Source organism: Podarcis liolepis, assembly GCF_965112155.1.
Source record: "Podarcis liolepis genome assembly, chromosome: Z".
Taxonomy (NCBI): Eukaryota; Metazoa; Chordata; class Lepidosauria; order Squamata; family Lacertidae; genus Podarcis; species Podarcis liolepis.
Genome location: NC_139570.1, coordinates 27,892,892 through 27,920,528, shown reverse-complemented (window position 1 = coordinate 27,920,528; position 27,637 = coordinate 27,892,892). Strand labels below are relative to the sequence as shown.

General features: G+C 43.6%; 1 protein-coding gene and 1 long non-coding RNA gene across 6 annotated transcripts in view; one reads left to right on the top strand and one right to left on the bottom strand.

Moving 5' to 3' along the window:
* Positions 1 to 17,282, bottom strand: part of LOC310698165 (vascular endothelial growth factor receptor kdr-like) — a 195,084-nt gene extending 177,802 nt beyond the window's left edge. For 2 of the 3 annotated variants that reach the window (XM_083484969.1, XM_083484972.1), the window contains exon 1: positions 15,909 to 17,280. In XM_083484969.1, the coding sequence (XP_083341095.1) occupies positions 15,909 to 15,972 (64 nt within the window). In that variant the 5' untranslated portion in view covers positions 15,973 to 17,280. Of the gene's footprint in view, positions 1 to 15,908 lie in introns of all 3 variants that reach the window. The other variant, XM_083484968.1, reaches the window with a different exon arrangement.
* Positions 6,769 to 10,342, top strand: LOC310698340. Of its 3 annotated transcripts, none has more exons than XR_014521409.1 (4): positions 6,769 to 7,232; positions 8,656 to 8,772; positions 9,183 to 9,305; positions 10,225 to 10,342. It is a non-coding gene; the product is annotated as an uncharacterized lncRNA (long non-coding RNA). The 3 variants fall into 3 exon arrangements; XR_014521410.1 differs by having other exon boundaries at positions 9,145 to 9,305; XR_014521411.1 differs by lacking the exons at positions 9,183 to 9,305; positions 10,225 to 10,342 and having other exon boundaries at positions 6,774 to 7,232; positions 8,656 to 9,004.
* Positions 17,283 to 27,637: the final 10,355 nt, after the last annotated feature.

Below are 27,637 nucleotides of genomic sequence, written 5' to 3'. Positions count from 1 at the left end.
TAGTTATGCTGCAGTAATGCCAGTGATGTCAAGAGGGTGCCTCTGCCCCAGCAGACAGGCTATGTCCAGTTCTGGGCACCACACTTTAAGAAAGATATAAACTGGAGCAGGTTTAGAGGAATGCAGTTAAGATGGTTAGGTATATTCAAAACAAGGTCTGCAAAGAAGGAATGCGGGTTAGTTAGCTGAAAGAAGTACTCTTCAAACTCTTGAAGAACTTTGACATAATCGAGGACAAAGACTTGTTCTCTGCTGCCCATTTTCTTAGGTATGACTAGCTACTTGGGCTGTGAAGATTCAGGTCCTGATTCAGGCTGGATCGCTTCAGGCCCAACCCAATCCAAGAGGATCCAGGCTCTGAATGGAGCCACGGGTTTTGCACAGCCTTAGGGTCAAGTGCCAAGGGGGAGGGGAGAGATTTCTCAGCTGCACAGTCTAATTCTCCCTTCTCCTTGCCACCTGGCTGCATGTTTAATATCCTCCCCCAAATTTTCACAGCTCCAGGTTGCTCTGAGTGAACCCGACAAAATCCGAGATGATCTGGGGCTGCATTGACCCACTCCAGACTGGATGCTCAGCCTTAGCTGCCACAGTCATCAGTCTTCAGAATTCAATTTTCTCTTCAGGGTCACTTCAAGTTAGTTTTCTGGGCAGGAGGGTGGCTGCATCTTGTCTTTAGTCCTCATTCATATATGCATGAGCCCTAAGGCACACACCCGCCATGTTTATCTCTATAAGTGTTGAAGGGCATACAGAAATGCATCTTGAGAAACCTGTAGTTTTTCCTCAACAGCTTCTGTATTTGCCATCTGCTCTGTACCGGGAAATGTTTAATGCCTGGTGTTTTACAATTTTTTATGTGCTGTAAGCTATCCAGAGTGGCTGGAAAAACCCAGCCAGATGGGCAGGGTATAAATAATAATAATAATAATAATAATAATAATAATAATAATAATACTTCTCATGGTGGAGAAAATAGGAGGAAAGGTTCTGTGAGACAGAATGGGAGTTTTCCTTTGTCATTTATTTACTTTTTTCAGGTTTTTTAAATTGAGAATAAAAAGAGATACAAAGGTACGCAGCAGGATACAAAACAGAAAAAACCAAATGGAGCATCAGATTAAGGTTTCAACCATTTCCAAACAAAATTGTATTTGGACTGGACTTGCCAGTGTTGAGTCTAATTTGATAAATAAGTCACAAAAAACCACCAGGTGGCTATGTTGTGGAAATATTGGAAGGGGGCTCCCTTCCCAACCCACAATACCTGTGGGTTCAGCCTGGATGGTCAAAATAATCCAGACACGAATTTGTTGGCCAAACAGGATGTCTTTATTAAAAACATTGCAATAGATGACATTTAACCCCCACTAAGGCAGAGAAGGGATGCGGGTGGCGCTGTGGGTTAAACCACAGAGCCTAGGACTTGCCGATCAGGTCGGCGGTTCGAATCCCCGCGATGGGGTGAGCTCCTGTCGCTCGGTCCCTGCTCCTGCCAACCTAGCAGTTCGAAAGCACGTCAAAGTGCAAGTAGATAATTAGGTACCGCTCCGGCAGGAAGGTAAACAGCGTTTCCGTGCGCTGCTCTGGTTCACCAGAAGCGGCTTAGTCATGCTGGCCGCATGACCAGGAAGCTGTACGCCGGCTCCCTCAGCCAATAAAGCAAGATGAGCGCTGCAACCCCAGAGTCGGCCACGACTGGACCTCATGGTCAGGGGTCCCTTTACCTTTACCTTTAAGGCAGAGAAGAAAATACTGCACCAGGTAAAAGACACAGAAATCTCTCTACCTTAAGCATTCCTAAACAACAGCTATTCTGTCTGGCTAAGTCATATGGCATAACAATGGCCTTCACCCTTATCTCCTTTGTCCTTCAACAGTTTCTCTTGTTTATGTGTCACTTTGTCTTTCTTTCATGCCTCTCTTGCAGACACAACCTTCACTTGTTCAACCCTTCTCATGCACATTTCAATTTTCATTCTAGAACTCCAATAATTTCAATAATTTCTCTGACAGCACTATAGTCCAGTGGAGCAGTGTCTCCCCAGACAACCCTTAGTTGGTGACTCACATTTCTCAGATATGGCCATGAATGGTTTAAACCATTTTAACACAGAATGCAGTGCATTCTTCTATCCTTGAGTTATAACCAAATAGGCTGTAGCTGTCAGGTGGGTAATCAGAGTCTTACTGTGAATTTCAGAGCTACCTTCTACAAACAGAGAAATCAAACATAACTTAGGATCCAAGAAAACTTTTTGCCCAGTAAATAATCCAATTTCCAGCACTATCTGACCCCAGAACTTATTTACTTGGACACAGTCCCACCACATGTGATGGTCGGTTCCTCTCACATTACAATGTGTTTCAAACATGACTTCTTGAGAGGGAATGGTAGGTGAGTCAGGATGGCTGATGCTGGACAAAGGGACTTGGCAAAGTGTCCTCAAAGGAAGTTGCCTTGCACAGAGTCAACTTAGCTTAGGGTTACCATATTTCAAAAAGTAAAAAAGCAGGATACCCCAAAAGTTTATGAGCTTTTTTGGGGAAGATTCCAAAAGTTGTTGAGCTTTTCCTTTGCAAAAACACATTAAAAAATTGTAATTTTTCGATTGACTTACCTAAGATCCAGGACAAAGCGCCACATTTCTGAAATCCCCCTTTGACATCATTTCTGGATTTGAAATCCTGGACATATGGCAGCTCTAACTTTTAGCTCAGGACTGTCTACATTGACTGGCAGCAACTCTCCAAGCTCTCAGGCAGAGAAGGGATTTCAAGGACAATTGCATTTAATCCCTGTGGCCACAGCTCAGTGGAAATCACACATTGTGCATGTTTTTCTGCCATTACCACTTGAGAAACAATGTACTGGAGAGTAAACCCCACTGGACTCAATGGAACTTGGTTTTGTGGAAAGGGGGGGGGGTTGCATGTGTTTGCTGCTGTCAAGCCAGCCCCTATGCACGCTTGCTTGAAAGGAAGCCCCAGCAGTATAAAAGGGACCATACACTCTAGTAATAATGCCTGCATGTCTCTTCTTCCCTGGCCACCCTGCCTTTAGACAGCCCTGGATCACTCCAGGTGGGTCCAAATGATGCAAGGTTATCACAACACAATCTGTTCAAAGCCCAAATCAACCCCATATCAGGTTAATGCGGTTCAATATCTGGGCTTCAGATGGATCTGACTGAGCCACTAATCTGAAAGTGCTTCAATCATTCCAAAGTGCTATAAAGATGTGGAGATTTTTATCGGTTTGGATAATAATGTGAAGATTGGCCCTTGTGTCTGAAGACAATAGAAGGCAAAGCATGATACCTAACAATGAGAATTTATGGCAGCAAAAGCAAGCCACACATTCTGGCTGAGGGGGAAAACCTTAGGTTCCAAGTTTTTCACCAAGGAACAATCATAATTTTAATTGTTCGTTGTGGTTGGATGTGCTATCTGTAGATCAGGCTTTTGAAACTAAACAAACAAACTGAACAGGTAATGGTGGGTCAGCTTTCCTTGACCCTCAAACCTCAGAACAATCCCAGTGATTCTGCAAGCTCCTCTGTCCACTTCCTTGGCAATCTCTTTCCCACACTTGAGAAAAAACACAGGAAGATCTAAGGAAGCCTATGTGGAAACACAGAAGACAAAAGCCACGAGTCCTGAAAATAGAACGAGAGACCATACATTTCCTTTACATATCGCAGCCAAGACCAGGATTTTGCAAAAAATCCTTCAGGCCCATAGGCTTTCATGATTCCCCATACACCATAAAAGGAAGCATAGCAAGGGCCATGCCATCATCAACTAAGTGCTTAAACAATCCTGTTTTCTTTCCCTCTTGACCAGTCCTTTCAAAAACTCCTTTGCGGTGCTAAAAGCTTTCCCATGTCAGAACCAAAACAAAATCTCTTTGCATCTGCACTGTGCAAATTCCCTTTCTTTTATGGGGGCATGAGAGGAACTATCAACAACAACAACAACAAAAACCCCACCCAGTTCTAGCTCACTTCAGTGGCAAATGAAGAACGGCTGCCTTCCCATCTGCAGAAACGGAACATGCCAACTTAACCGATTGGACCCCAGCACAATAAATTCTGCTGCTCTCAATGGGCAACAGGACTGGGGCATCCCTCTATTTGAATGAATGAATAAATAAATAAATGGAGAAGAAAGAAGCAGCATTGTGGTGCCTACTGGTCCAGTCTGGCCCCATACAAAGCCCTTGACTGCCCCTTCATTATGCACCTTAGGTACCTCATTTCAAGTGAGCAAAGAGCAGCTCAAACAACTCTCCTATTCACAGAGTGGACAATAATTTATTTACCTCAATCTCTTTTTGGCCACTTTGCTCATGGTATAAGGATGGGCAGGCCTGCTAACTTAAGCACCTCTCAGTTTTTAATTTTTCCAGTCTTAAGTTCAGTTCTCCACATTTCCAAATCAGTTTGAGGGAGATGTTGTTGTTTTTAAAGAAAAATCTCCATGAAAATTTATCAGCATTTCAGTGCAACTATTTCCCCTAATACACACATTTTTGTATGCAATTCAGTCTAATGTACACATGTCTGCAACAACATTTCCTCTAAAACCTTTTCTTTTTGTACACATTATTTGGCAGGGGAACTGCACTACAAAATTTGGAGAAGACCACTATTCCCCCCAAGAACCCAGAGTTTCCCAGAGTTCTCTGGGAAGAGGGATTGACTGTTAAACCACTATGAGACAACCATCATCACCATTCAATGAACCAAAGCTCCCAGAATTCTCTGGGAGAAGCCATGACTGTTTAAAGTGGTATCATAGAGCTTTAAATGCATGTTGTGAACATTGCCTTAGTCAATGTTCTAAAGTGAGGGACTAAAGTGCATAATAGTAATCGGGGGGCTCTGTCACTTAACTAGATAATTCCTTGGCCTGATCCTTATATTCTCATTGTATCATGTATTAATGTTTTGCCTCACTTGACTCTCCCACTTTCCCCTCTTCCCCTCTTCTTTGTAACAGAAATGGGCCTGGGATGAGTCATTAGCATCCCATCTGCTGCATGATAACAGTTACATATGGTCAACTCTTATATTGCCTTGCTCCTTGCTGGCTGGGGCTTTCTCCTGCCACAGCAAACACTCCCTTGGTAAAAATGTGCTTATGTGAAGTGGCATTGCCAGATAACAATCTGGGCTGGTTGGTTTTGGCAGGTATTGCTGCTTTCTCTGTCTTTCCTGGCAGATAAATAAACAAGTAGTGGATAAAATATCTCATCAGCTAGTGAACTGAGGAGCGTTTAGCCTACCATCATTCTTATGCCAGGGTGCCAACTTGGCCAGAGTGCTTTGGGTATGGAGCTGGGCTTCTTGCCCAGTTACTTCTCAAGGGGTGAAGGGATGTTGGCAAAAGGGCAGCTTAACTTCATGCCAGTCATTTCATGCAGGCTGCAAAATTGGGGTAAAACTACAACAACCCTGATCTCTTATTTCAGGAACTGTTAAGAGACTGAAAGCATGGTTTTGTTGTGTCCATGTTGCCACGCCCCCCCCCCTTCAAATTGCAATTCATTCTCCAGAAGGAAAAATGGAAGTGTGTGTGTGTGTGTGTGTGTGTGTGTGTAGTGATGCTTTCTAATTTCAACTATGAATTTGTTGGCACCTTTACTTGGAAACAATCTCCACTGAGCTCAGTGGGACTTACACCTGAGTAAACAGGTATAGCGAGGGATAAAGACTCTCAAGCTCAAGGGTCTCTATCCAACCCTTCAGAATCTTCCCAGGAACCCCACCCTCCCTAGAAAGCACTCCCTACCTGCAGTGCTCTGTGCCCTCCTCAAGCGTTTTTGCCAGTCTGGAATTGTGTCCTTGGACTGTAGTGATGCATTTTGCTTGCCTCTGTAGATGAACAGATGTGTGTGTAGAAAAAAACCCACTTACCTTTGCATGGCTGGAATGTAACCTACTGTACACAGGTCAGTTGCATCTTTTTGCCCAACCCACTTTTTCCTGTGGCTTAACCCAGTGGCGTAGCGTGGGGGGTGCAGGGGGGGCCGGCCGCACCGGGCGCAACATCTGGGGGTTAGGGTTAGGGGCGCAAATCCACGGGTTAGGGGGCGCAAATTACTTGCCTTGCCCCGGGTGCTGACAACCCACGCTACACCACTGGCTTAACCCACTGCTGACATGTGGCCCTGGAAGGCTGTCCACAAGGCAATGTGGCCCCTGAGAAAAGGTGGGTGTGCTGCCGTCTGCTTCAGAGTATCCGTAAGTCTGTAAATGTTAGTCAGTCTTAGATACAAATCTATGTAAGATGCTTTAGCAATTTTGAGTAGCGCAACCCAAAAGCACTCAGCCTGAAGCAACTTCAACCCGAGGTACGACTGTATCACCTATCTGCATTGTATATTTTAATCTATAACTGCAAGTACACTAAGTAAAAGTTATTTGTTATTTAAACATTAAAAGAGAGTGAAAAGGGAACTAATTAAAGGGTATAATGACACAGGGCTGTCTTCTGCATACTCTGCAAATGGGAACTAGAGTTTTAATTCCCCTTCTCGGACAAAGTGCTATGTACAATTATTATTTTTAAACATTTTCAGACCGATTTTGTCTCAAAGATCATTGAAATTTTTTTTTTACTCTGAAGCAGACAGCAGCACAACACAATATGCCTGCTGCTCTAACTGTTAAGACTGTTCTACTAATTGCCATAACTGTACCAACTGAAAATAACTGCCACAGAGTCAATGACATCATAGAGTTCTACACTCTTGCAACTGACCTTTTACATATGCCTTGATGCTAACATCCCACAAAAGGTTCCCCATCTCTGAGGTGTATAAGACAGAACTGGCAATATCTATTTTCTTTCTGTGACTCCTGGTCCCCCTTTCCTAGTTGCATTACAAGTCTCATTGGCTTCTACAGCCATTCATTACTGCTTTTTTTCCCAATTGGAACACAATATTGAAATCACTGGCTGGGGGTGAGGGCAGTGACGGGCTGTTTTCACAGCCCCACCCGGCCATGGAGAATAAGGAACAAGATCAGGTTTCGAGCATTTTGAAGGGAAATTACACCCTGTCTGAAGCCAGGTTTCTCTGCAAATCTTGGCATGTGCTTCAACATCTGATGAATGAGAAGAGATAGACTTGTGTTGTTTTAAATAGCAAGCATGCAGCATAAGAATGATTCCAAGGCAAACCTGAGATGTCCAGGGGGATATGGCAGCATGTTCTCCACGAGGTAGGCAGCTCAGTCGTAGAGCTTGTGCCTCTCGGATTCAATCCCTAGCATCTCCAGGTAGGGCTAGGAGAGACTCGCACCTGAAACCCTGGAGAGCAGCTGCCAGTTGGTGTAGACAGTATTAAGCTAGACCAACCAGTGGCCCGGTTCAGTACAGTATGTCACCTTCCTATGCTCTTATTCACCTCAACAGTGCTCAAACAGGCTATTTCCTCTACCTACTTCCATTCAGATTTGAGCAGACAGAATTTCAAACCTACAGACACTGACTTGGAAATATACGTTGAGCTCAGTGGAACTTACTTCCAAGTAAACATGTATTGGCTCCTGCCACATAGTTGCGCAGAGCCTGACACATTTTTATACCCTAAAATTCAGGAACAATTTTATGAGCACTAGTAACATGGCAGAAAGTTTGCAGGGTGGTGGTGGCTCCCAGTGGGAAGACAGCTAGTGGAGTATAGTGGCTAGAGTGTTGGATTAAGTCGTTAGAGACCAGGGTTGAAATCCCCACTCAGCCATGAAACTCACTGGGTTGACCTTGGGCTAGTCAGCAGTCTCTCAGCGTACCCTACCAAACAGGGTTGTTGTAGGGATAAACTGGAGAGGGAAACGAAACTATGCAAATCCACCTCTAGCTCCTTAGAGCAGTGGTTCCCAATTAGCCAAGTACTGCAGATGCCCTGTTTTTTCAAAAACAAAGCCATGGACCCCCTACTTGTGGAAATTTTGATATCTCTGTGATAGTTTTTGTTATGTTAATGGTGCCGCGGGTGTCTCACACAGACCCCCTAGGGTCTGCAGACCACCACTTGGGAACCACCGATTTAGAGGAAAGGCAGGATCTCAATGTTCCTATATTGTGACTGTAATCTTAAAGGGACAGGAAAGTGTGACATAATTAGATAGAAGTGTTCTGGGAATTTAAAGAAAGACTGTATACGACTCCGCTGCCAAATCCTTGCCTGGGGTAGTCTCTCTCTCTCTCTCTCTCTCTCTCTCTCTCTCTCTGTGTGTGTGTGTGTGTGTGTGTGAGAGAGAGAGAGAGAGAGAGAGAGAGAATGCCTTTCAAGTACAGTGGTGCCTCGGGTTAAGAACTTAATTCGTTCGGGGGGTCCGTTCTTAACCTGAAGCACCACTTTAGCTAATGGGGCCTCCTGCTGCCGCTGTGCCGCCGGAGCACAATTTCTGTTCTCATCCTGAAGCAAAGTTCTTAATCCAAGGTACTATTTCTGGGTTAGCGGAGTCTGTAACCTGAAGTGTCTGTAACCTGAAGCATATGTAACCCGAGGTACCACTGTATACAAAACTACAATGAGATTCCACATACAGTACACACACAAACACAGAGAGCTTTCTTGATTTTCACACTCTTCTAACAAGGGGCTGATGCGTTTTGAAGTGGGCTTGATCTCTTTGGCAGGGACTCACACCTCCAAAGGTCTCCTATTGCTTCATCTGACCACCTGTAGGCTGCTGGATAATTGGAGTTGACTTCTGGAAATCTAAGTGCTTGTTTACTGGAAGGAGGAAATCAAGGGTGAGGATGCACAAGTGGTAAAGAGAAGCCTATAAAGATGGTATCTTGCCAGAGTTAGCAAGTAAGGATGGGCAGATCAATCTATTTTTGGACAGTGTCAACTTCACATATGTTCAGTCATAAATCCATTTCATCCCTTTACTGCTTTTTTACCTATTTACTTAAACTCCACACGAACAGTCATGTTTACATATGTATCTAACAAGTATTTAAATAAAATACATCAATAGTATTTATCTCAATGTTCTCTTTTTGAAAATACATATTTGTAATGCATTTTGGGCACGTATTTTGAGCTGACAACCGTATTGCAAAATCTGGAGAGGTGAAAACTCTGAAGAATAATTACATTCCAAACTGTTTATTGTCCAGGAGTTGCAAATTAGGTCAGTTTGTTTTGGAATCCACAGAAATTGAATTCCTAAAGGCAGGGCCAGCTCAAGACATTTTGGCACCTGACGTGAACCACAGAATGGTGCTCCCCTCCCTGGCAGGAAAGAAGTGGGAAGTGAAGATTGACACCAGAAATAAAGGTGAAATATAGATTTACACTGGGATCCACTCCCTTGTGGATTCTGCCACCTGAGGTGGTTACCTCACCTTGCCTCATGGATAGGCTGGCCCTGTCTAAAGGATCCCTTGTTGCTAGTCTCCACGGACAGTAAATGATGCAAATTTCATTTCAAAGCATGACTTAGTACAGGTTTCTCGTCTGTTGCTTTGCTTGACCTTTCTTTTCTGTTCTTTGTCCAGCTGTCAAAATGTAGATTGCAAGTTTCTGGTGACACTGACCTGTCTATATGTGGGTGTGCAGGCAGTGGCGTAGCGTGGGGGGTGCAGGGGGGGCCGGCGGCACCGGGCGCAACACCTGGGGGTTAGGGTTAGGGGGCGCAAATCCACGGGCTAGGGGGCGCAAATTACTTGCCTTGCCCCGGGTGCTGACAACCCACGCTATGCCACTGTGTGCAGGAGGGGTCCTTACATGGGGGAATAATCCCAGTGTCTGCAATAATAATGGTACTACAGTCAAAAACCAACTTTGCAGTGAGTTCTTTTAGTAGTAGAGATCCATCTGGACTCTGGCTGTGCAAACTCACTGGGGAGATCTGCATCTCCCTCATGCTAGTCTTTTCAAGTTATTGCTACATAGTATTTTCTGGTATTTACCAATTGCCCCTGGCTCTTCCTGCTATTTTAAAAATAGAGTTAGGCAACTTCATGTCAGTTAAAGTGAACAATGGGTGTTAGCGATCATACAGATTGTGCCTGTAGTTCAGAGGCAGCATATCTGTGAAGCAACTGCAGGGTCTGTTGCTCTCACACGTTGCTTTTAAATGTCTCAGAAGCACACAGGTGACTGATGGTAGGAAGAGAATTCCTGATTAAATGAACAGGCACCTAATACAACAGTGCTCACTTTATGTTCTTAACTCTGTTCCCATTTTTTCCCAGGTTGCAAGCTTCTTTACCAGCCCTAGCTCCTGTACATTTAACAACAACTCAGCTGGCTGACAACTGCATGACACACTGATTTTGGAAGATCAGGTTGCTAATAAAGGCATGGAAACAGGCCAGGCTTGAGTTTTAGAACAATTGGCAACCCTGGATATGCCTCCCTACTACACAGTGTTCATGGGGCTATAGGTATGACCAAGAAACAGAGCAGAGGGTGCATACCTGACTTCTGATTCTTCCTAACTGCAGAATCCAATTATGTATTGAGATACCTCACAATGCTCAAAATGTAGGTTTTTGTGTGCAAGGAAGATTGGATGCAAAGGAGGGTCTTTAATTGCTATCCTGCAGAAGGAATGGTTGACAAATTCTCACTTTCCTTTCACAAGCAGCACCTGGTGATATTCTAGTGTTAAAAGGCACACCTGTCCTCTCCTGTATCCCTATAATGGGTCACCCTATAATGGGTACCTGGTGACTGAGCAACTGCATCCAGATTTCTTTTTTAAAATCCTGTTCACACACTAAGGTTCCAAGGGGTTCTCCAGGGCAAGATGAAAATAATGGTTGTGTTAATAGGTGTTCACAGGCAAGTGGGGAGTTAATGAAAAGTTGGGACTCTTTAGTGGACAGGGGAAGGGCTGATCATCAATGCAAATTTACTGGAGGGAGGACAGTAATTGCAAAAGGTAATGCCCATCTACTACTTTACTCCATCCTACTGAATACTAACTGAATGCAGGTAGTGGGTGTTTGCTTGCAGAAGGTCTCAGATCTGATAACTGACATTGCCAGCTTTCTTCTGCCCCCCCTTTTAATAAAAAAGTCATGTAGGTGGTGACCTACCATGGAAGACTGCTGTCAATCAGAATAGACAGTACTGGGCTAGATGGACAGCTGGCCTGACTTGCAGATAATATCAAGTTGTGGGTTAGTGTTATATGCACAAGTCTCAAGCTCTGATTCTCTGGTGCAGCTATGAAGAGGAGCATTTCCCTCAGTTTTCTACTAACAACACTTTTGCATGATGTCCAAACAGGGAAATGAGGTTAATATTTATGGTTTACTGGAATACATCACAGTTCAAAGGTGGCTTGCTCAGACAAACCATTGTTAAAATTAACCACAGGTTGTCCAGTCTTGGACTTAACCTCAAAATGCAGCTAGATGAACCTGGAAGCAAAAGCTTACAAGACCTTCCATGCAGCCATGCCGAGAAGGAAGTGATGGAGGACATAAGCCTGAGGCTCATGCACACAAGCACTAAATGATGGTTTGGCATTATGTGCAAATGCAGTAGTGCAGCAATAGGAGGCATCTTCCTGAATTTCCACCTAGCATCTGTAGCAACTACGAAAATGTTTCTAGCAGGAACCGCCATCTAGTGCCAGCCCCCGGTATTAATGTGCACATCTCCAGTTCTGCTTTGCTTCAAAGCGAAGAGAAAAAGCATTGTAATTGGAAACATATCTAGGAAAATCCTGGCCAATTAAGTCAACAGCATTTTTGAAATACTTGTGTCTATAAAGGAAACCAAACTGAACTCTGTAACCGTTCAACTTTAGGCTGAATGATTTCCCCCAACCAGTGCCCTCTCTTCAGACAAGTGCAGCAACCATTATCATTACCATTTGATGAAACTGTCAGAACCTAAGCAGGAACAGTCACTCCCTAGCTCTGTGCTATGATAGGTAATGAACACATCTGTACGACTAGACAGCAGTGCATACCCAATGAAGGCTTCTACACAAGAGCAGCCCTCTGTCAATCCACCCTCCTTCTACTTTGGAGCCACTAATTCTGAAAGAACTATTCTCTCCTTCTCTCAGCCTCACTATAAACACATCCTAGAGTGAACATGAAGCTCAAGTTGCCTTTCAGTCTTTCTCCTGCTATCAGCATGGATACCTGCTTGTCAGAAACTACATTAACCAAAAGATGCTCTAAACCCAATATGTGATAGAACCCCTTACATTCCCTATTCCATGCCTAAGCATTGCTGGTAAAAACATGTACAAGTGTGTGCCCATGTGCCAATATCTTTTTAGCACCCCAGCTTCCCGTAAGTTCATTTCATATTGACCTCTTGCAAAGTATTCTTCTTATTCGACTAACAGAACTACCCCTCCAGAAATAGCTAAGGGGTCCTTGCTTTGTAGATAGCGTGAAGAATATAATCAGCGTTCAAAGTTGGGAGTACTGAAGCAGGGGACAGGTTTTTTTAACCCAAAGTAAAAATAGCATTGGGGATCTATCCCCTTAATTGAAAATACCAAATGCTGGAATAACTTGCAGGAAAATTATTCTAGATAAAGGATGCATCCAGACAGGTGCCGTGTCAGACACCTCAGAAGTCAAACTGAAATTTTGAGGCTGGCAAGATCTGGCTTTGGAAAGAGTACTTAATTTTGAGAAAAGTCATTTGGGGTGCAAGTCTGTTTGGGAACAAACACTTGACTATTTAGAAGCCTTTAGGCACACACCATGCCTAATTTGATGCATTCTGCACCAGCTTAGAGAATGCATTTTTACTTCATATATTCCAGATTCCATTCTGGCATTAAATATGGATGCCTGGGCTGACATAAACTGCCCCCCAAGCCCCCCAGCACAAGTGAAATCCTGCCTATGGGCCATTGACTAACTTTGTACTTCATTTCACCACCCCCTTGGTTTCATAAACTCATCTCCAGTGCCCGCTACTTTACCCTACGAAAAGTATTATTCAGAATTGCAGTTTGCATGACCCACTAAAGAAGATAATAACACAATATTCAAAACAGTAACATTTAATTACACCTTTACTGCAAATCCAGTTAAAACTATTTAGTTTAATTAATTCCAGAAAACTGGTTAACTTGATCCAGTGATGCCAGATATTTCAAGAAATATATTTTTGTGCGTTATTACAAATGAAAACAGAAATGCGAAGCAAATTTATAGCTTAAAGCATTTATAGATAACTACTTACCGAACTAATTTATAATAAAATCAATAGCAATGCCCAATAAGAGGCTGTCTTGTGACTTGAGACAAATGCAAGAAAACATGACCAAAGGAAAAAGCTTTGAAAGCAGTAAGAGCAGTAAAACTTTAAATTTGAAGCGAGGAAGGTGTTTTGCTCCAAGCTCTAGCCTGGTCAGTCATAAATAAGAGATCATCACACTTTAGAAGGACCCACTCCCAGTGTCCCCCTGCCACCCCTTGCCTCTTAGTGACCCCCTAGGTAATCCCACCTCCCACTTTGGGAACCACGGCTTTAGATGTTCTATTGGAAAGTGGATATATGAGTGATTTTCAGAGCTGTTTCTGTGCCACCAGTATAGCATCCAAAGATGGAATTACTCTCATTACAAACCAAATGCAGAGATGATTGCCATAACATGTGCACTTGGGATGCTGAATAAGAGCCGCAAAGCATGGACCAGCATGAGAGGGGTTTATATACACATAAACACAATGTATGATGGCTGGCTGCAAAATCAAAGGGCAATCTGCATATGTTCATGTGTACATCTTCTCCACCACATGACTGCATCACGACTAAGCCACCTCAGAAAGCATTATAATGTCACCTGGATCCACTTCAGGCACTGCACCTTTTACTGCAAATGGTTAATGCTCAAACTGTCCCCAATGAACACTGACGTTCTGGCCCCCGTGGGTTACTGTCCCACATTCACATTCTGGGGAGACTGTGGGGGTCCCTTTCAAAGCACAGGTGTGTATCAAAATTCTTCAAGTTTCAACCCTGTCATCGGAGACTCCGGAAGTTAACTCTGTCCCCATATCTTTGTATACATCTTGCTTCTGACACACGTGCATCTAAGCACTGTGCTTCCTTTTCCTCCCCTCTCCCTGGCATATAACCTACCCACCTCCATATGCAGGGACACTAGCCTCATTGCAGAGCACTTTCTTTCCATGCAGAAGTCCCAGGCCAGCACCTCTAGTTAAAAGGGGGTATTAACTACAGGTGCTGCCAATCAAGAGTTGCAAATAACTGGGCTAGATGGACAAATTGCCTGACTTGGTATAAGGCCTTCTCATTTGTTCACTTGGATATGTAAAGAGTTGCAGCTGCTGTTTAATAAATACAAACAGTTCAACTAAACATCCTATTTAGTTTTTATAAATAAAAAAAAAACCCAACAACAACAACAGCAAGCAAACAAGCCTGTTATGGTCAGCCTGCTAATATGACCTGCTTCAAAAGCCAATGCAGGGCAGAGAAAATAAGTGCAACATAGAGATGGCACAGGAGAAATTTCGTCAATGCATGATTTGGGGAGAGAGATCAAACAGGGATCCTTGATAAGGAGAGAAGAGGGGTGCTACATGTGCCTAAGGGTGTCCTAGTAGTCCCCCATCTAAACCCTGGGAAGGCCATGCTGAGCTAAATAGACCTATGGTCAATTGGTATAAGGTTACTTCCTATGCTCCAATATACTAAATAACAGCTGCCGGTCAGTGAAGGCAATACTGTGCTAGATGAACCAATGATCTGACTTGGTACAAAGCAGTTTCTTATTGTCCTTTGCAAAACATTGAGCAGCAGGTTGCATGCAACAGACAAGGGCTCAGTTATCCACTGACAAGATACCAACATATCCTACGTTTCGGTCCTGTCTCTTTAGGAAGAGAGAAAGCTGCCTTATACCAAGTCAGCTTATTGGTCCGTCCAGCGCAGTGCTGGGAATTGAACTTGGGGCTTTCTGTATGCAAAGCCTGCACTACCCCACTGAGGATAAATTCTCCCACAGGGCATATTTCAGCATATGACACCGGCCTTTTGCTGAATCAGCACACTGGTCCATTTAAATCAGAGCATTGCATATTCTGATTGGCAGCAGCTTTCCTTGCACAGGTAGGTGTCTCCCATTACTGGAGATGCAAGGAATTAAACTCAGGATGTTCTGCATGTACCACATCATAGCTGTCAATGTTTCCCTTTTTTTAAGAGAAATTCCCTTATTCCGAATAGGATTCCTTGCGAGAAAAGGGGAAAGTTGACAGCTATGTACCACATGTGCCCTGCCACCGAGTCATATTCATGCATATGTGAAGCAACCTCAAAATGTTTGCATTCATGGCAGAGAAAGAAAGCAAAAGAAGCAGAGGCTAGGGGAGAGGGGACGGGGACGGGGTGAGGACAAATACACGGGATATTTGTTCACTCCTTTTATCCAGTAATCTCCCTGACAGTGTATGTTTTGGCCCAGTGGGAATGCCTTGAAGCCAGGCCCAAGAACCCAGGAGCTGAAAACAAAGGCCACATTTTTAAAGGAGCGCTGACCAAGATCAACATGAAAGTGGCTGATGGGATTTTGCAAAGTGCCAATCCCACCTAAGGGCTCTTTCAACCCAAATCCACCTCGTCCTCAGTTCACACCAGAACAAGGTGGCCTGGCTGGCTTTGGAAACCCCTCGTTTGTCAAGGGTGGCTGTCAAAGTGTGCCGTGCCTTGCAAAAAGTAACTCTCAGCCAATCAGGTGGATGGAAGAAGAAATAAAAGCAAGGAGCCTTTTTGCAAAGGTGCCCCTGGAAGGTGGAGAGAGTGAGAGGGAAAGCCAGGTAACCCAGAAAGTTGATCTTGCCTGTTTTAAAAAAGAAGAACTGAAATGAAACCAGATTGAGTCACTTGGAAAATGCATCAGTCTGCACAGAGAAGCCGCTCTTACCTTGAAGCAACAGCAGTCCATGCAGAAGGGACAGCAGTAGGGAAATCCTGAGGTCTGGCAACATTTTCAGTTGCAGTTGAAGCGGATTCTTCTGAAAGGTGCCAAGAGGAGGAGGAGGACGACGACGAGTACTGCCAAAGGATGCCCGCTTGAGCAGCAAACAAGCTGAGTTGCTAGCAAGCTAGCTGTCTGGGCTGGAGGAGACGTCCAGCGCTGTTCTCACTTGTTGCTCCGCTCACTGCTGGGGTGAAAAAAGTTTATCTCTCTTTGCTTTTTCCTGGTGATGCAAATCTTAATCTGTCGTTTAAAAAAAGAAAGAAAAATCCTTTTTTGATCTAGAAGGTCTTTTTTTCTGGGGTGGCTCAGTTTCATAAAGGAAGAGCAGTCCCCTAAAAGTGGTTAACGATGGGGGAAATAATCAGCAAGTCACTCCAACAAAAGTTTGCAGACACCCCAACAGAAGTCTCTCTCTTGCAGTCTTCCACTGGGCTGCAGTTATTTCTGGTAGAAAGTAAGCAGCTCTCTCTCGGCTTGAGGGGGCTTCTTCGCAGCTTCACCCGAGCTCTCCCTGGTGAGCCCGGGAGGCACAGGTGCTGCTGCTGCAGCTCCCGCTGTGCGGGGACCGAAGTTTGAAGCTTCCAAACTTGATCAGGCTTTCCAAGGGATGGTGAGGATGCTTGAGAGAAAAGGGAAAAAAGAACCGCTTTAAGTTCCCAAGAACTCACGAGGATCTAATGTTGTGATGGGGCGGAGGGGCACAAAGCTGGGAAGAAGCGACCAGCTCTGCTGCTGCCTCTCAGAGGTCTGGGGCTTGTCCTGGACAGATCAGAGTGTAGGTATTATTCTCTCTCTCTCTCTCTCTCTCTCTCTCTCTCTCTCTCTCTCTCTCCAGCTCCTCCCAGACGAATTGCTTTTGCTGGGATGCTTAATGCAAGCCTGGAATTCTTTATAGCGAAAGAAAAGGAGGAAAGAGAGACGTCAGAAAGAGAGAGGAGTGGGGGGGGGGAGAGACCCCCCAACCACCTCTGTCACTTTTCCTCGGCTGCCGGGGAGTACTGCTGCTTCCTGTTGCTTAGGTCTGGGCAAGATTTCTCGACGCACCCACCTACCCACACATTTCTATATGCCAGACTACTTTGCCCTGAGTTTTGCTTCCAAAGTTTGAACAAGTAGCAGCAGCAAGTGGCGAAACAGAAAAAAAGACGAAGCAGGAGGACGGTGGCAGTTTTGCATAGTGGCTAGAGTATTGTTGGCGAGACAAGTTTAAATCCTTGCTTTGCCATAAAGCTCACAAGTGACCTTTTCTCAGGGCTCCTCCAATTGATGTGTTTAATAAGCATTCATCCCGATTTGCCTACACAAAGCTGACATGGAGGTCAGATGGTGTGCAGTCTTTACTGAGGATATACGTTCCAACTTGTTTGCGGGAAGGTTATATGGCAGTAAACATTCAGCCTGGTTTCTCCTGACTGCCTCCTTCCTGGCACTTTATTCTGTTTTCATTTATTTATTATTCTTATAATAACAGCATTCATAATTATACCACAACATTTATAAGATCATTACTCATAAGAGAAAACAACAAAAGAGCAATAACAATAATCTTGCTAGACAAAAGCTTATCCAAAAGATGTACCCTTTTTGTTACCTGTTATAAAGCACTCTTTCCATAATTTATTTGATGTATCTCATAATCAATAACATATACTTGCATTTATTTATTATTTGCTTACTGCATTTATATCCCATCTTTTTCTCTGAGGAGTTATGCTTCTCCCTCTCCTCATTTAATCTCCACAACAACCCTGTGAGGTTGGTGAGGCTGAGAGGTGGTGACTTACCGCAGGATCACACCTGAGTAGGGCTTTGAACCCTGGTCTCCAAGGTATTGGTTTGACACTCTAACCACTACACCACACTGGCTCTATTTTCCTGATATTATGCATTTTTGAATGTCATTTTCACTAATATATAATCTTTGCAAACACTTTACCCCTGTAAATGCATTTTTTGAGGGGGTGCTATTGGGTTGTTTTTGTTTTTATTATGCATTTTGTGTTTTTGTATTGTGATTTTATGTTGTAACTGCCCTGAGACCTGTACAAATTCAATAGATAATAATATATAATAATTTTTGCCGACATTTCTTGGCTGGGGAGCCATGCTGCAAAAATCAGAGAAGTGCGAATTTCAAAAGGATGAGTGTGTTTCTGTTCACATATTGTTTTGGAAAGTGTGGATTTGAGAGGCACGCCTTTAAATGCAAGCTGGCTTTCTATCTAGCATTTATATTTTCCCCACAGCTCCTTCTCATTCAGCATACAACAATTTGCTTGGAGGATTTGTGCTGGCTGCCAACTGGCTACCTGGCTAAGTTCAAGGTGTTGGTGTCAACATGCAAGTCTCAATACAGCCCAGGACCAGGTTTCCTGAGAGACCTCCTTATTCCTTATTCACCCAGTAGATCCCTGTAGCCTGCAGGAGAGTTTCTTCTGCAAGTTCCAAAGTCCTCAGAAGTTCACTTCACAGTAATGCAGGGCAGAGCTTTTGCTAGCGGTTGCCCCTGTGCAGTGGAATAGTGTTCCTGTCACAATACAGGCAAGCACTCACTATCTGTTCTTTCTGGAAACAGCTAAAGATATTATTGTTCCAACAGTCTTTCCCAGTGGGATAAATGGGTCTTTACCGCATGTGCCCACTTGTTAGGGTTTTAGTCTTGTTATAAATGTATTAAATTAATTGTAGCAATAATAATATAATAAGAACGATTCATCCCGAATCCATCCTGATTTGCTTATGCAGTGGTTATGCCTTTGCATTTATGCGGTCATTTATTCCACACTTTGTAGTGCATTTCCCCATCACCACAAAGTCTTTTTTAAAAAAGCAGATTTATCGTGCCAGAGCAATGGAGTACTTTATAGTTCCACTTTAACTGTACAAACCTAAATTTTGGGCATGCTGTGGAATCCCTCCCACAAACTGTTGACAGCCTGGAGGTGACCTCGGCCTAACCTACCTCACAGGGTTGTTGCGAGGATACTATGGAAAGGGGAGGACTTTCTATCTTTGGCTTCTTCAGATACCTGGGCCCCTAGCCACTTAGGACTTTGTAAGTCAACGGGAGGAATTCAAACCAGAAGTCACCTGGCAATGAGTGGCACTTTATGAGGATTAGAGTTATATGATTCTTTGCAACTGTCTCTGTGAATACCCCCACAGTTTCATTTTGGACTGCTTTCGAGAGCAGCCCATTCTAAAGCACAATGCAGTAGTAATAAGAGGCTGCCAGAACATGTGTCACCATGGCCAGGCTATCTCTGACTAGGAACAGTGACAGCTGGCATACCAGCTTAGGCTAGGAAAAAGCATTCCATGCCACCAGAGCTACCTGGGCTTCTAGTAACAAGGCTGGATCAAGGAGTGCTCCCAGGCTACACACCTGTGCTTTCAAGGGGAGTGCAACCCCATCTAGAACAGCCTGTCCACCCAACACCTGGACACAAGAGACACTCACACATTGTACCTCCATCTTGTTGGAATTCAGTTGCAATTCACTGGCCCTCAGCTCACCCACGACCTGTAAGAGCCAGTCCATCACCACCTGCACAATGACCTTACTTGACTCAGATGACAAGCAGAAATAGAGGTGGTGCTGCCTACTATGTAATAATAACCATTGTTATTACTGTTGCTACTATTATTGTCCAGACTGAGAGGCAATTCATTCACCTTTACGAATAAATAGTACATGACCTGTTTGGCACGCTCAAAGGCTGGGGAGGGGTTCAACTGAGGACTTCCTAGTTTGCATCTCTCAGCCTAGCTGGTTGATTATTTTGTCCAATCACTCCCCTATGTGCAGCAGTGAACAAGACTACCCTTTACCTGCTCATCCACCTGGCTGGCATGTCCTGCCCTCTCATTCAGTCTTATGTAGATACCACATCAGGTAACCCACTTCCCAGATAAAATCCAGGAATCACCCATGCAACCTGAGCCTGCAACTGCTGCACTGTGCAAGCATTAAGTGATGAATGAGCATTATGACCACCCTTCTATGAATAGCTGGTATTATTGAATAGGACAGGTGTGCTGGGTCTTCTTCAGCACTCCAGATGTTGGATGACAACTCCCATCATCCCCAGACAGCTCCACCAACATGGATGCTGAGAGTTGTATTCCAGCAAAATAAGTAAATGATGCCACAGTGCAGCCACTGTAGAAGTGGGACAGAGGAAGGCAGAGGCAATGCAGAATATCCGTGGGACTCTTTCAACAGGCTATTTTGACATGCATTCAAGCCATGAGGCTGGAGGCTAGGATGGAAACTAAATGCAACTCCTCCTTGCCTCCAATTATTAACTTTCCTATGGCTCCTCCTCAATTCTTACTAGTTTGCAGGAATTTGGAATCTTGAAATATAGCAAGTAAATCTCTGAGCAGTGGAGATAGTTGCAAATGAATCTGTGACTTAAAGGAAATGAGTGATGGAACTCAATGGATTCAAAGCGGCTGTATCGCAAACAAATTGTAAGCTACCTTGTAAATAAACGAACATCTGGGGTCCCATGGTGGAAAGAAAGCTGTTATAGGACATGGGCCCATCACAGCAGATATACATAAGGAGGAAGAAATGGAGTAAGAAGAAAACTCAGCAAGGGCAGTTTTATTGGTCATTTGCCTGAATCTCCAAAAACACCTGGGTTTTGAAAGTGAGCTAAACTGAGGAATGAGGTGCCAGTCAGGCCATGATGCTTGGATTACATTGGTGTTGAAACTTGCAGAAGAAAAACAGAAACTGAGACAAAGCTTATGTGCTTGTGGTCCTTCTATTTATAAGCATGTATTGGCTTTTCCAGCTTGTTTTGCCTACTGAGCTCTGAAGCCTCTTCCAAGCTTTTGGGAAGAAGTGGGGGAAAGGACTGCCAGAGGTTGTTTACAAAAATCCAGGCTGTTCCAACTAGTCTTGGACAAGGTGATAGTTCAGAGGGAAGAAGCTGCTATGTTCCCATTCCATGAGGCTCAGAGACAAGCAGGCAGACAGTTTTCCTGCAAGGGAATCCCATAAATCACCTTGGAGAGAAACTGCACAATCTGGTTTCTTGTATACATGTATGCACCAACTCAAAACTGCTCAAGTATGTTCATGATACCAATACAGTGGTACCTCGGGTTAAGAACTTAATTCATTGCTGAGGTCCGTTCTTAACCTGAAACTGTTCTTAACCTGAAGCACCACTTTAGCTAATGGGGCCTCCCGCTGCCGCCGCCGCGCCACTGCTGCGCAATTTCTGATCTCATCCTGAAGCAAAGTTCTGAAGGCAAGGTAATATTTCTGGGTTAGCGGAGTCTGTAACCTGAAGCATCTGTAACCTGAAGTGTATGTAACCCGAGGTACCACTGTAGATCAAACATCTCAGGTTTGAATATGGATGCTGGAATGTAAGGAGTCTCTTAATGGGGCAAAGTTCACTGATGCTTTCAGGCATGCAAATTTGGAGGGGGGGGGGATGTCACGAATGTATTTAGTCCTACAGTGCGGTTGTTGTTTTTTGTATATACACACACTTATTTAGAGTAAAGGGGGACATTCTGCCAGCTTTTGAAGACGCACCTGTTTACGCAGGCATTCCCTTCACCACTTCTTCTTCTTCTTACCTCATTCACAGAGGGGGCCACATCAACACTGATAATAAACCATTTAGATGGGAAGGGCCATAAGAGTGTGGCAACAAAGATGATTCAGTCATCTGATAATTCAGATATACAATGGTACCTTGGTTTGCAACTGCTTTGGATTACAACTGTTTTGGATTAGAACTACGTCTTACCTAGAAGTGCATGTCCCTTTTTTTAATTCCAACCCATTTTTGGGGAATTACAACCATTTTGGGGGAGGGGGGGGAGGCCCCATTGGCGAAAGCATGCCTTGTGTTACAACCTGTTTTGGTTTATAATAGAATAGAATAGAATAGATTCTTTATTGTCATTACACAAGTGCAACATTGCACAAAGTGCAACGAAATTGGATGCCATCCCTTAAAACAACAAAAGCGAAACAACAACAACAACCAAACAAACCACATTCCAGCCACACCCACACCACACCCATCAAACTCCCAGGTCACACTATCGAGTTACAGCATTCAAAAAGGCCACAGCTCTTGGATAGAAACTGTTTTTCAGTCTATTTGTCTTTGACTTGATGTTTCTATATCTCCTGCCAGAAGGCAGTAGTGCAAACAGACCGTGTCCCGGGTGAGATGAATCCTGCAGGATGTTATTTGCTTTCCTAAGACAACGGGAACCGTACAGTTCTTCCAAAGATGGGAGAGGATGACCAATAATCCTTTGGGCTGTGGTTATGACCTTCTGGAGCACCTTCCTCTCCCTAGCTGTACAACTGGAGAACCAAGCACAAATACAGTATGTAAGAATGCTCTCTATGGAGCCTCGGTAGAAGGACACCAGCAGTCTCTCACTCAGATTGTTCTTCTTTAAAAGTCTGAGGAAATAAATTCTCTGCTGGGCCTTCTTCACCAGAGCAGTGGTATGTGCGCTCCAAGTCATGCCCTGATCGATAGCTACTCCCAAAAACCTGAATTCCGCCACCCTCTCCACCCGTTCCCCGTTGATATACAAGGGCTGAATGTCCGCCTTTTTTTTCCTGTAATCCACCACCAATTCCTTGGTCTTAGCCGTATTAAGAGCCAGATTGTTCTCTCCACACCAAACACAGAGCCGCTCCACCTCGTCCCGATAGGCGGACTCATCCCCTCCTGAAATGAGCCCTACCACCATAGTGTCATCAGCAAACTTGATGATTTTGTTGCTGGAATAGATGGCTGTACAGTCATACGTATAGAGAGTGTAGAGCAGGGGACTCAACACACAACCCTGTGGTGAGCCGGTGTTAAGGCTAAGGGCTGTGGACATGTGTGACCCTACTCTAACCCTCTGGGAACGTTCTGACAAAAAATCCAAAACCCAGAGACAGGTGGAGTTGGAGAGTCCAATCGCCTCTAGCTTGGACACCAGTCTATGGGGGAGGATAGTGTTAAAAGCAGAGCTAAAATCCACAAACAGCAGCCTCACATAACTCCCCGGCTGCTCCAGATGGGACAGAGCAGCATGGAGAGTGGTATTGATGGCGTCTTCTGTGGATCTATTTGCTCTGTATGCAAACTGGTAGTTGTCAAAAGTTGATGGAAGACAGGAAATAATGTGACGGCGCACCAGTTTCTCAAAACACTTCATGATGATTGGAGTCAGTGCAACTGGTCTATAGTCATTCAAACTACTGATTGTGGATTTTTTAGGCAGAGGGACAATAGTTGACGACTTCAGGCAGGGTGGGACAATAGACTGGCGAAAGCATGCCTTGTGTTACAACCTGTTTTGGTTTATAACCGGACCTCCAGAATAGATTATGGTTGTAAACCAAGGTACCACTGTATAAGAATATTTGAGCCCTACATTGGTCCATAAATCCCTGAATTTCTGGGGGTTGGACAAGATGACACTTATGGTCCCTTCCACCTCTACACTTTTATGGTTCTATGGGAATGGTCACTTTTATGGTTCTATGGGAATGGCCCACTCCCTGCCTGGAATCCCATTAACCTGCCTGATTGGGATTTCATCACATACTAAAAACCACTTTTTCCCCACCCAGGCTTTGCCAGACTAGTTTGCTTCTTTATTTATTTATTGTGCACTGCTAGCATTTTTAGCATGTGTTTTGCTTTTTTTAATTTAACAAAATCAAGCACATTTTAGGAATATAAGTGTGTTGCCAGTTAGATTTTCATTGTCTACTCAGAAGTAATTTCCACTGAATTCAATGAGAATTACTCCTGGGTCAGTGGGAATAGGACTGTAGCTTTAATGTTTTAAAAGTGGAATTAGGTACTCACACAACTCACCTACAAAATATAGTGATTGGCCCTCTTCCTCCCCATCTTCTGCCTTTGCTAGGATGACTCACTTTCTAGTTTCTGCAGAAGGATGTGATAAATCTGACACTACTGCACAAAGACTTTTGAATATAATTTTTAATAAAGAATGGGCTGGAGCAGTTCCAAATATAGCTTTCCATATAGATGTAACTCTCTCCATTTCAAACTGTTAAGAAGAAAGAGCACTCTCCTAATTGCCCTTTATTAAAAAAATAAATTATGATAAACAATGCTGCAGTCAAGACTGGCACCATTATCTGCTCTCTCTACAGAATGGGACCTTTTGAGATAAATTACTTTTGAGAAACTCATATATTAATTTAATGCCAGGAAAACTAGAAAACTTTTACAATAATCTGAATATAGTTTGTCATTATGTGATGAAATATGAAACAGAGGATTCATATATGCAGAAAGATTGTAGTAGTGAATTGAACCTCTTATTTAATATACTATTTTGTTTTTGTTTTTCAATTCACCCCACCTGTTTTAAATCTTTTTATTTCTTTCAAATCATAATATGTTGCTTCTGATATTCAATATACATAGTTTTTCATAGAGTCATGGAATCACAGAATTGTAGAGCTGGAACAAACTCTGGTGGTCATCTAGTCTAACCCCCTACAATGCAGGAATCTCAACTAAAGTGTCCCTGACAGACAGCCATCCAACCTCTGCTTAAAAACCTCCAATCAAGGAGAGTCTACCACCTTCTGAGGGAATCTGTTCCACTGTCGAACAGCTCTTACTGTCAGAAAGTTCTTCCTGGTGTTAGTCACAATCTTTTTTCTTGTAACTTGAAACTCCAGACCTCACCTTGAAACTTCTTGTAACTTGTAACTTGAAACTCCAGACCTCACCTGGAGTACTGTGTCCAGTTCTGGGCACCACAATTCAAGAAGGACACTGACAAACTGGAACGTGTCCAGAGGAGGGCAACCAAAATGGTCAAAGGCCTGGAAGCGATGCCTTATGAGGAACGGCTAAGGGAGCTGGGCATGTTTAGCCTGGAGAAGAGGAGGTTAAGGGGTGATATGATAGCCATGTTCAAATATATAAAAGGATGTCACATAGAGGAGGGAGAAAGGTTGTTTTCTGCTGCTCCAGAGAAGCGGACACGGAGCAATGGATTCAAACTACAAGAAAGAAGATTCCACCTAAACATTAGGAAGAACTTCCTGACAGTAAGAGCTGTTCGACGGTGGAATTTGCTGCCAAGGAGTGTGGTGGAGTCTCCTACTTTGGAGGTCTTTAAGCAGAGGCTTGACAACCATATGTCAGGAGTGCTCTGATGGTGTTTCCTGCTTGGCAGGGGGTTGGACTCGATGGCCCTTGTGGTCTCTTCCAACTCTATGATTCTATGATTCTATGAATCCTAGCCTCTGGAGGTCTATAGCAGACACCCACAGTAAGTTCACAGTTGTTTTCCTCTCCTACAATTTCTACCCATGTACTCTCAATCTACCTTCCTTTTTCCAGATACTGGAGCTCTTCACAAGTGTACACCTCCTTTACTTATACTGCTACTACTCCTCTCCTGTTTAGTCTATTCTTTCAAATATTTTATACCCCTCAGTTTCTATATGCTAGTCATAGGTCTCATCCCAGCAGGTTTCACTAATGCCTATTAAGTAATATTTGCCATCTTGTATTAAGAGCTAGGCAGGAAGGTAAACGACATTTCCGTGTGCTGCTCTTGTTTCACCAGAAGCGGCTTAGTCATGCTAGCCACATGACCTGGAAAAACTGTCTGCAGAAGAGGACAAACGCTGGCTCCCTCGGCCTGTAAAGCAAGATGAGCGCTGCAACCCCAGAGTCGTTTGCGACTGGACTTAATTGTCAGGGGTCCCTTTACCCTTTACCTTTATTAAGAGCTAGAATTTGTCTTGCTTGTTTCCCATACTCTGTGCATTAGTATTGAGAAAACTTAAACCACGAATCATTCCATCCAGCTGCTTCTTTCTTACAGTTTAAGGCGCTTTAGCAGGTTTCTGTAGCACTACCTCAGTCTCCTGTGCATCAGTGAAGTTATTATCCCTAGTACCAGTTGTTCCTTTGTGATCTGTAATATTGTCTCCTGCTTCCTCAAGATTTAATTTAAAGTTCTCCTGGTCAGGTTTGCAAGACTCTTGGCAAACACATTCTTCCAGTCACTGTGAGGTGCAACCCATCTCTTGCCAAAAGTCCTTCCTCAAGGAAGTGGAGACCATGGTCCAAGAAGTCAAACCGTTCCTAATAACACCATCTGTGCAGCCAGTGGTTTACTTCCAATGTTCTCCTCTCCCTTCCTGGGCCACAACCTTCAACAGGAAGGAGTAATGAAAAAAACACCTGTGCCCCAAAGCCCTTCAGCTTCCTGACCAAAGTCTTATAGTCCCTCGTTATACGTCAAAGGCTGTGTCTGGCAGTATCATTTATTTTCAAAGGATTATCTACATATTTCCCCCCCAGGTGTGGGGTGGGGAAATGTCATTGGCACATGATGCTTCTTGGAGTCTTAAAAAGGGTGCGTAGATGCAAGTGGGACCTAAAACAAAATGTTACAGATGCCCTCGGCACCTAACCAAAGTGCTTCTTCATTTCATTTCATTTTTAATTTGCATGTTGCCTTTCTATATTGCTATACACAGGCCAGTTTACGAGCCACAGAAACAACAGGTACAACAAAGCTCACAAATTCTATAACTATCAGACCCAATGCAAATAAGTCATAATAGAAAATATGACTTTAAAATAAATCTATGTCAAATAAATTGATATTCAACAATCCAATAAAATTAACTCAGAATGCCACCAAATAACAATTAAATAGAAATTCACTCTCAACATAAATAATTACTAGACTATAATCAATAAAAATAACAGCAAAGGCACCGTACATAAAATACCATGTAAAAAGATTACACCAAGCAACAAAGTTATATAGCTTATAAAATTACAAAATGCACTAACATAGCTAGTCCCCTGGTACAGATCCAATATCTAATCCATGACCTCTGGCTCTAAGCCTCGTGTGTCATAACAGATCCAGGGAGGAAAAATATCCTGAAGGTTGTGTTGTTAAGTGTGTGGCTTTTGTTTTTTATTTATGCAGTTCCTGCCCTACCCTACCATTGCAGGTGATCTCAGGGTGGGGAATAACATTGTTTTAAATAAAACATAATCCAACAAAACACATCACAGTAAATCAAAACAAGGAAATTATGATGCAGTACATCGTCCATCTGTCCCAGCGCAGTGCCAGTAGGGGCAGACTAGAAACTCCGGAAAACTGATAATAATAACATTATTATTATTATTATTATTTATTGAATTTATATACTGCCCTATACCCGGAGGTCTCAGGGCGGCTCACAGAAAAGATCAACATATATAATCAAAATAAAAATATTGGACTCGATGGCCCTTGTGGTCTATTCCAACTCTATGATTCTATGAACCCAATAAGACCCCCCCCAAAAGAGCCACATTTTAAAAGGACATAGGATGTCAATCATATCAACCAAAGGCCTGTTTAAAAAGGAATGCTTTTGCCTTGCCCCTAATGAAGGTGCCAGGTGAATTTCCCTAGGGAGATCATTCCACAGATGGGAAGCCACTACAGAGAAGGCCTGTTCTTGTTTTGCCACCCTCCAGACGCACAAAGAGGAGGCACATGGAGGAGGGCCTTGAGGTACAGTGGTACCTCAGGTTAAGTACTTAATTTGTTCCAGAGGTCCGTTCTTAACCTGAAACTCTTCTTAACCTGAAGCACCACTTTAGCTAATG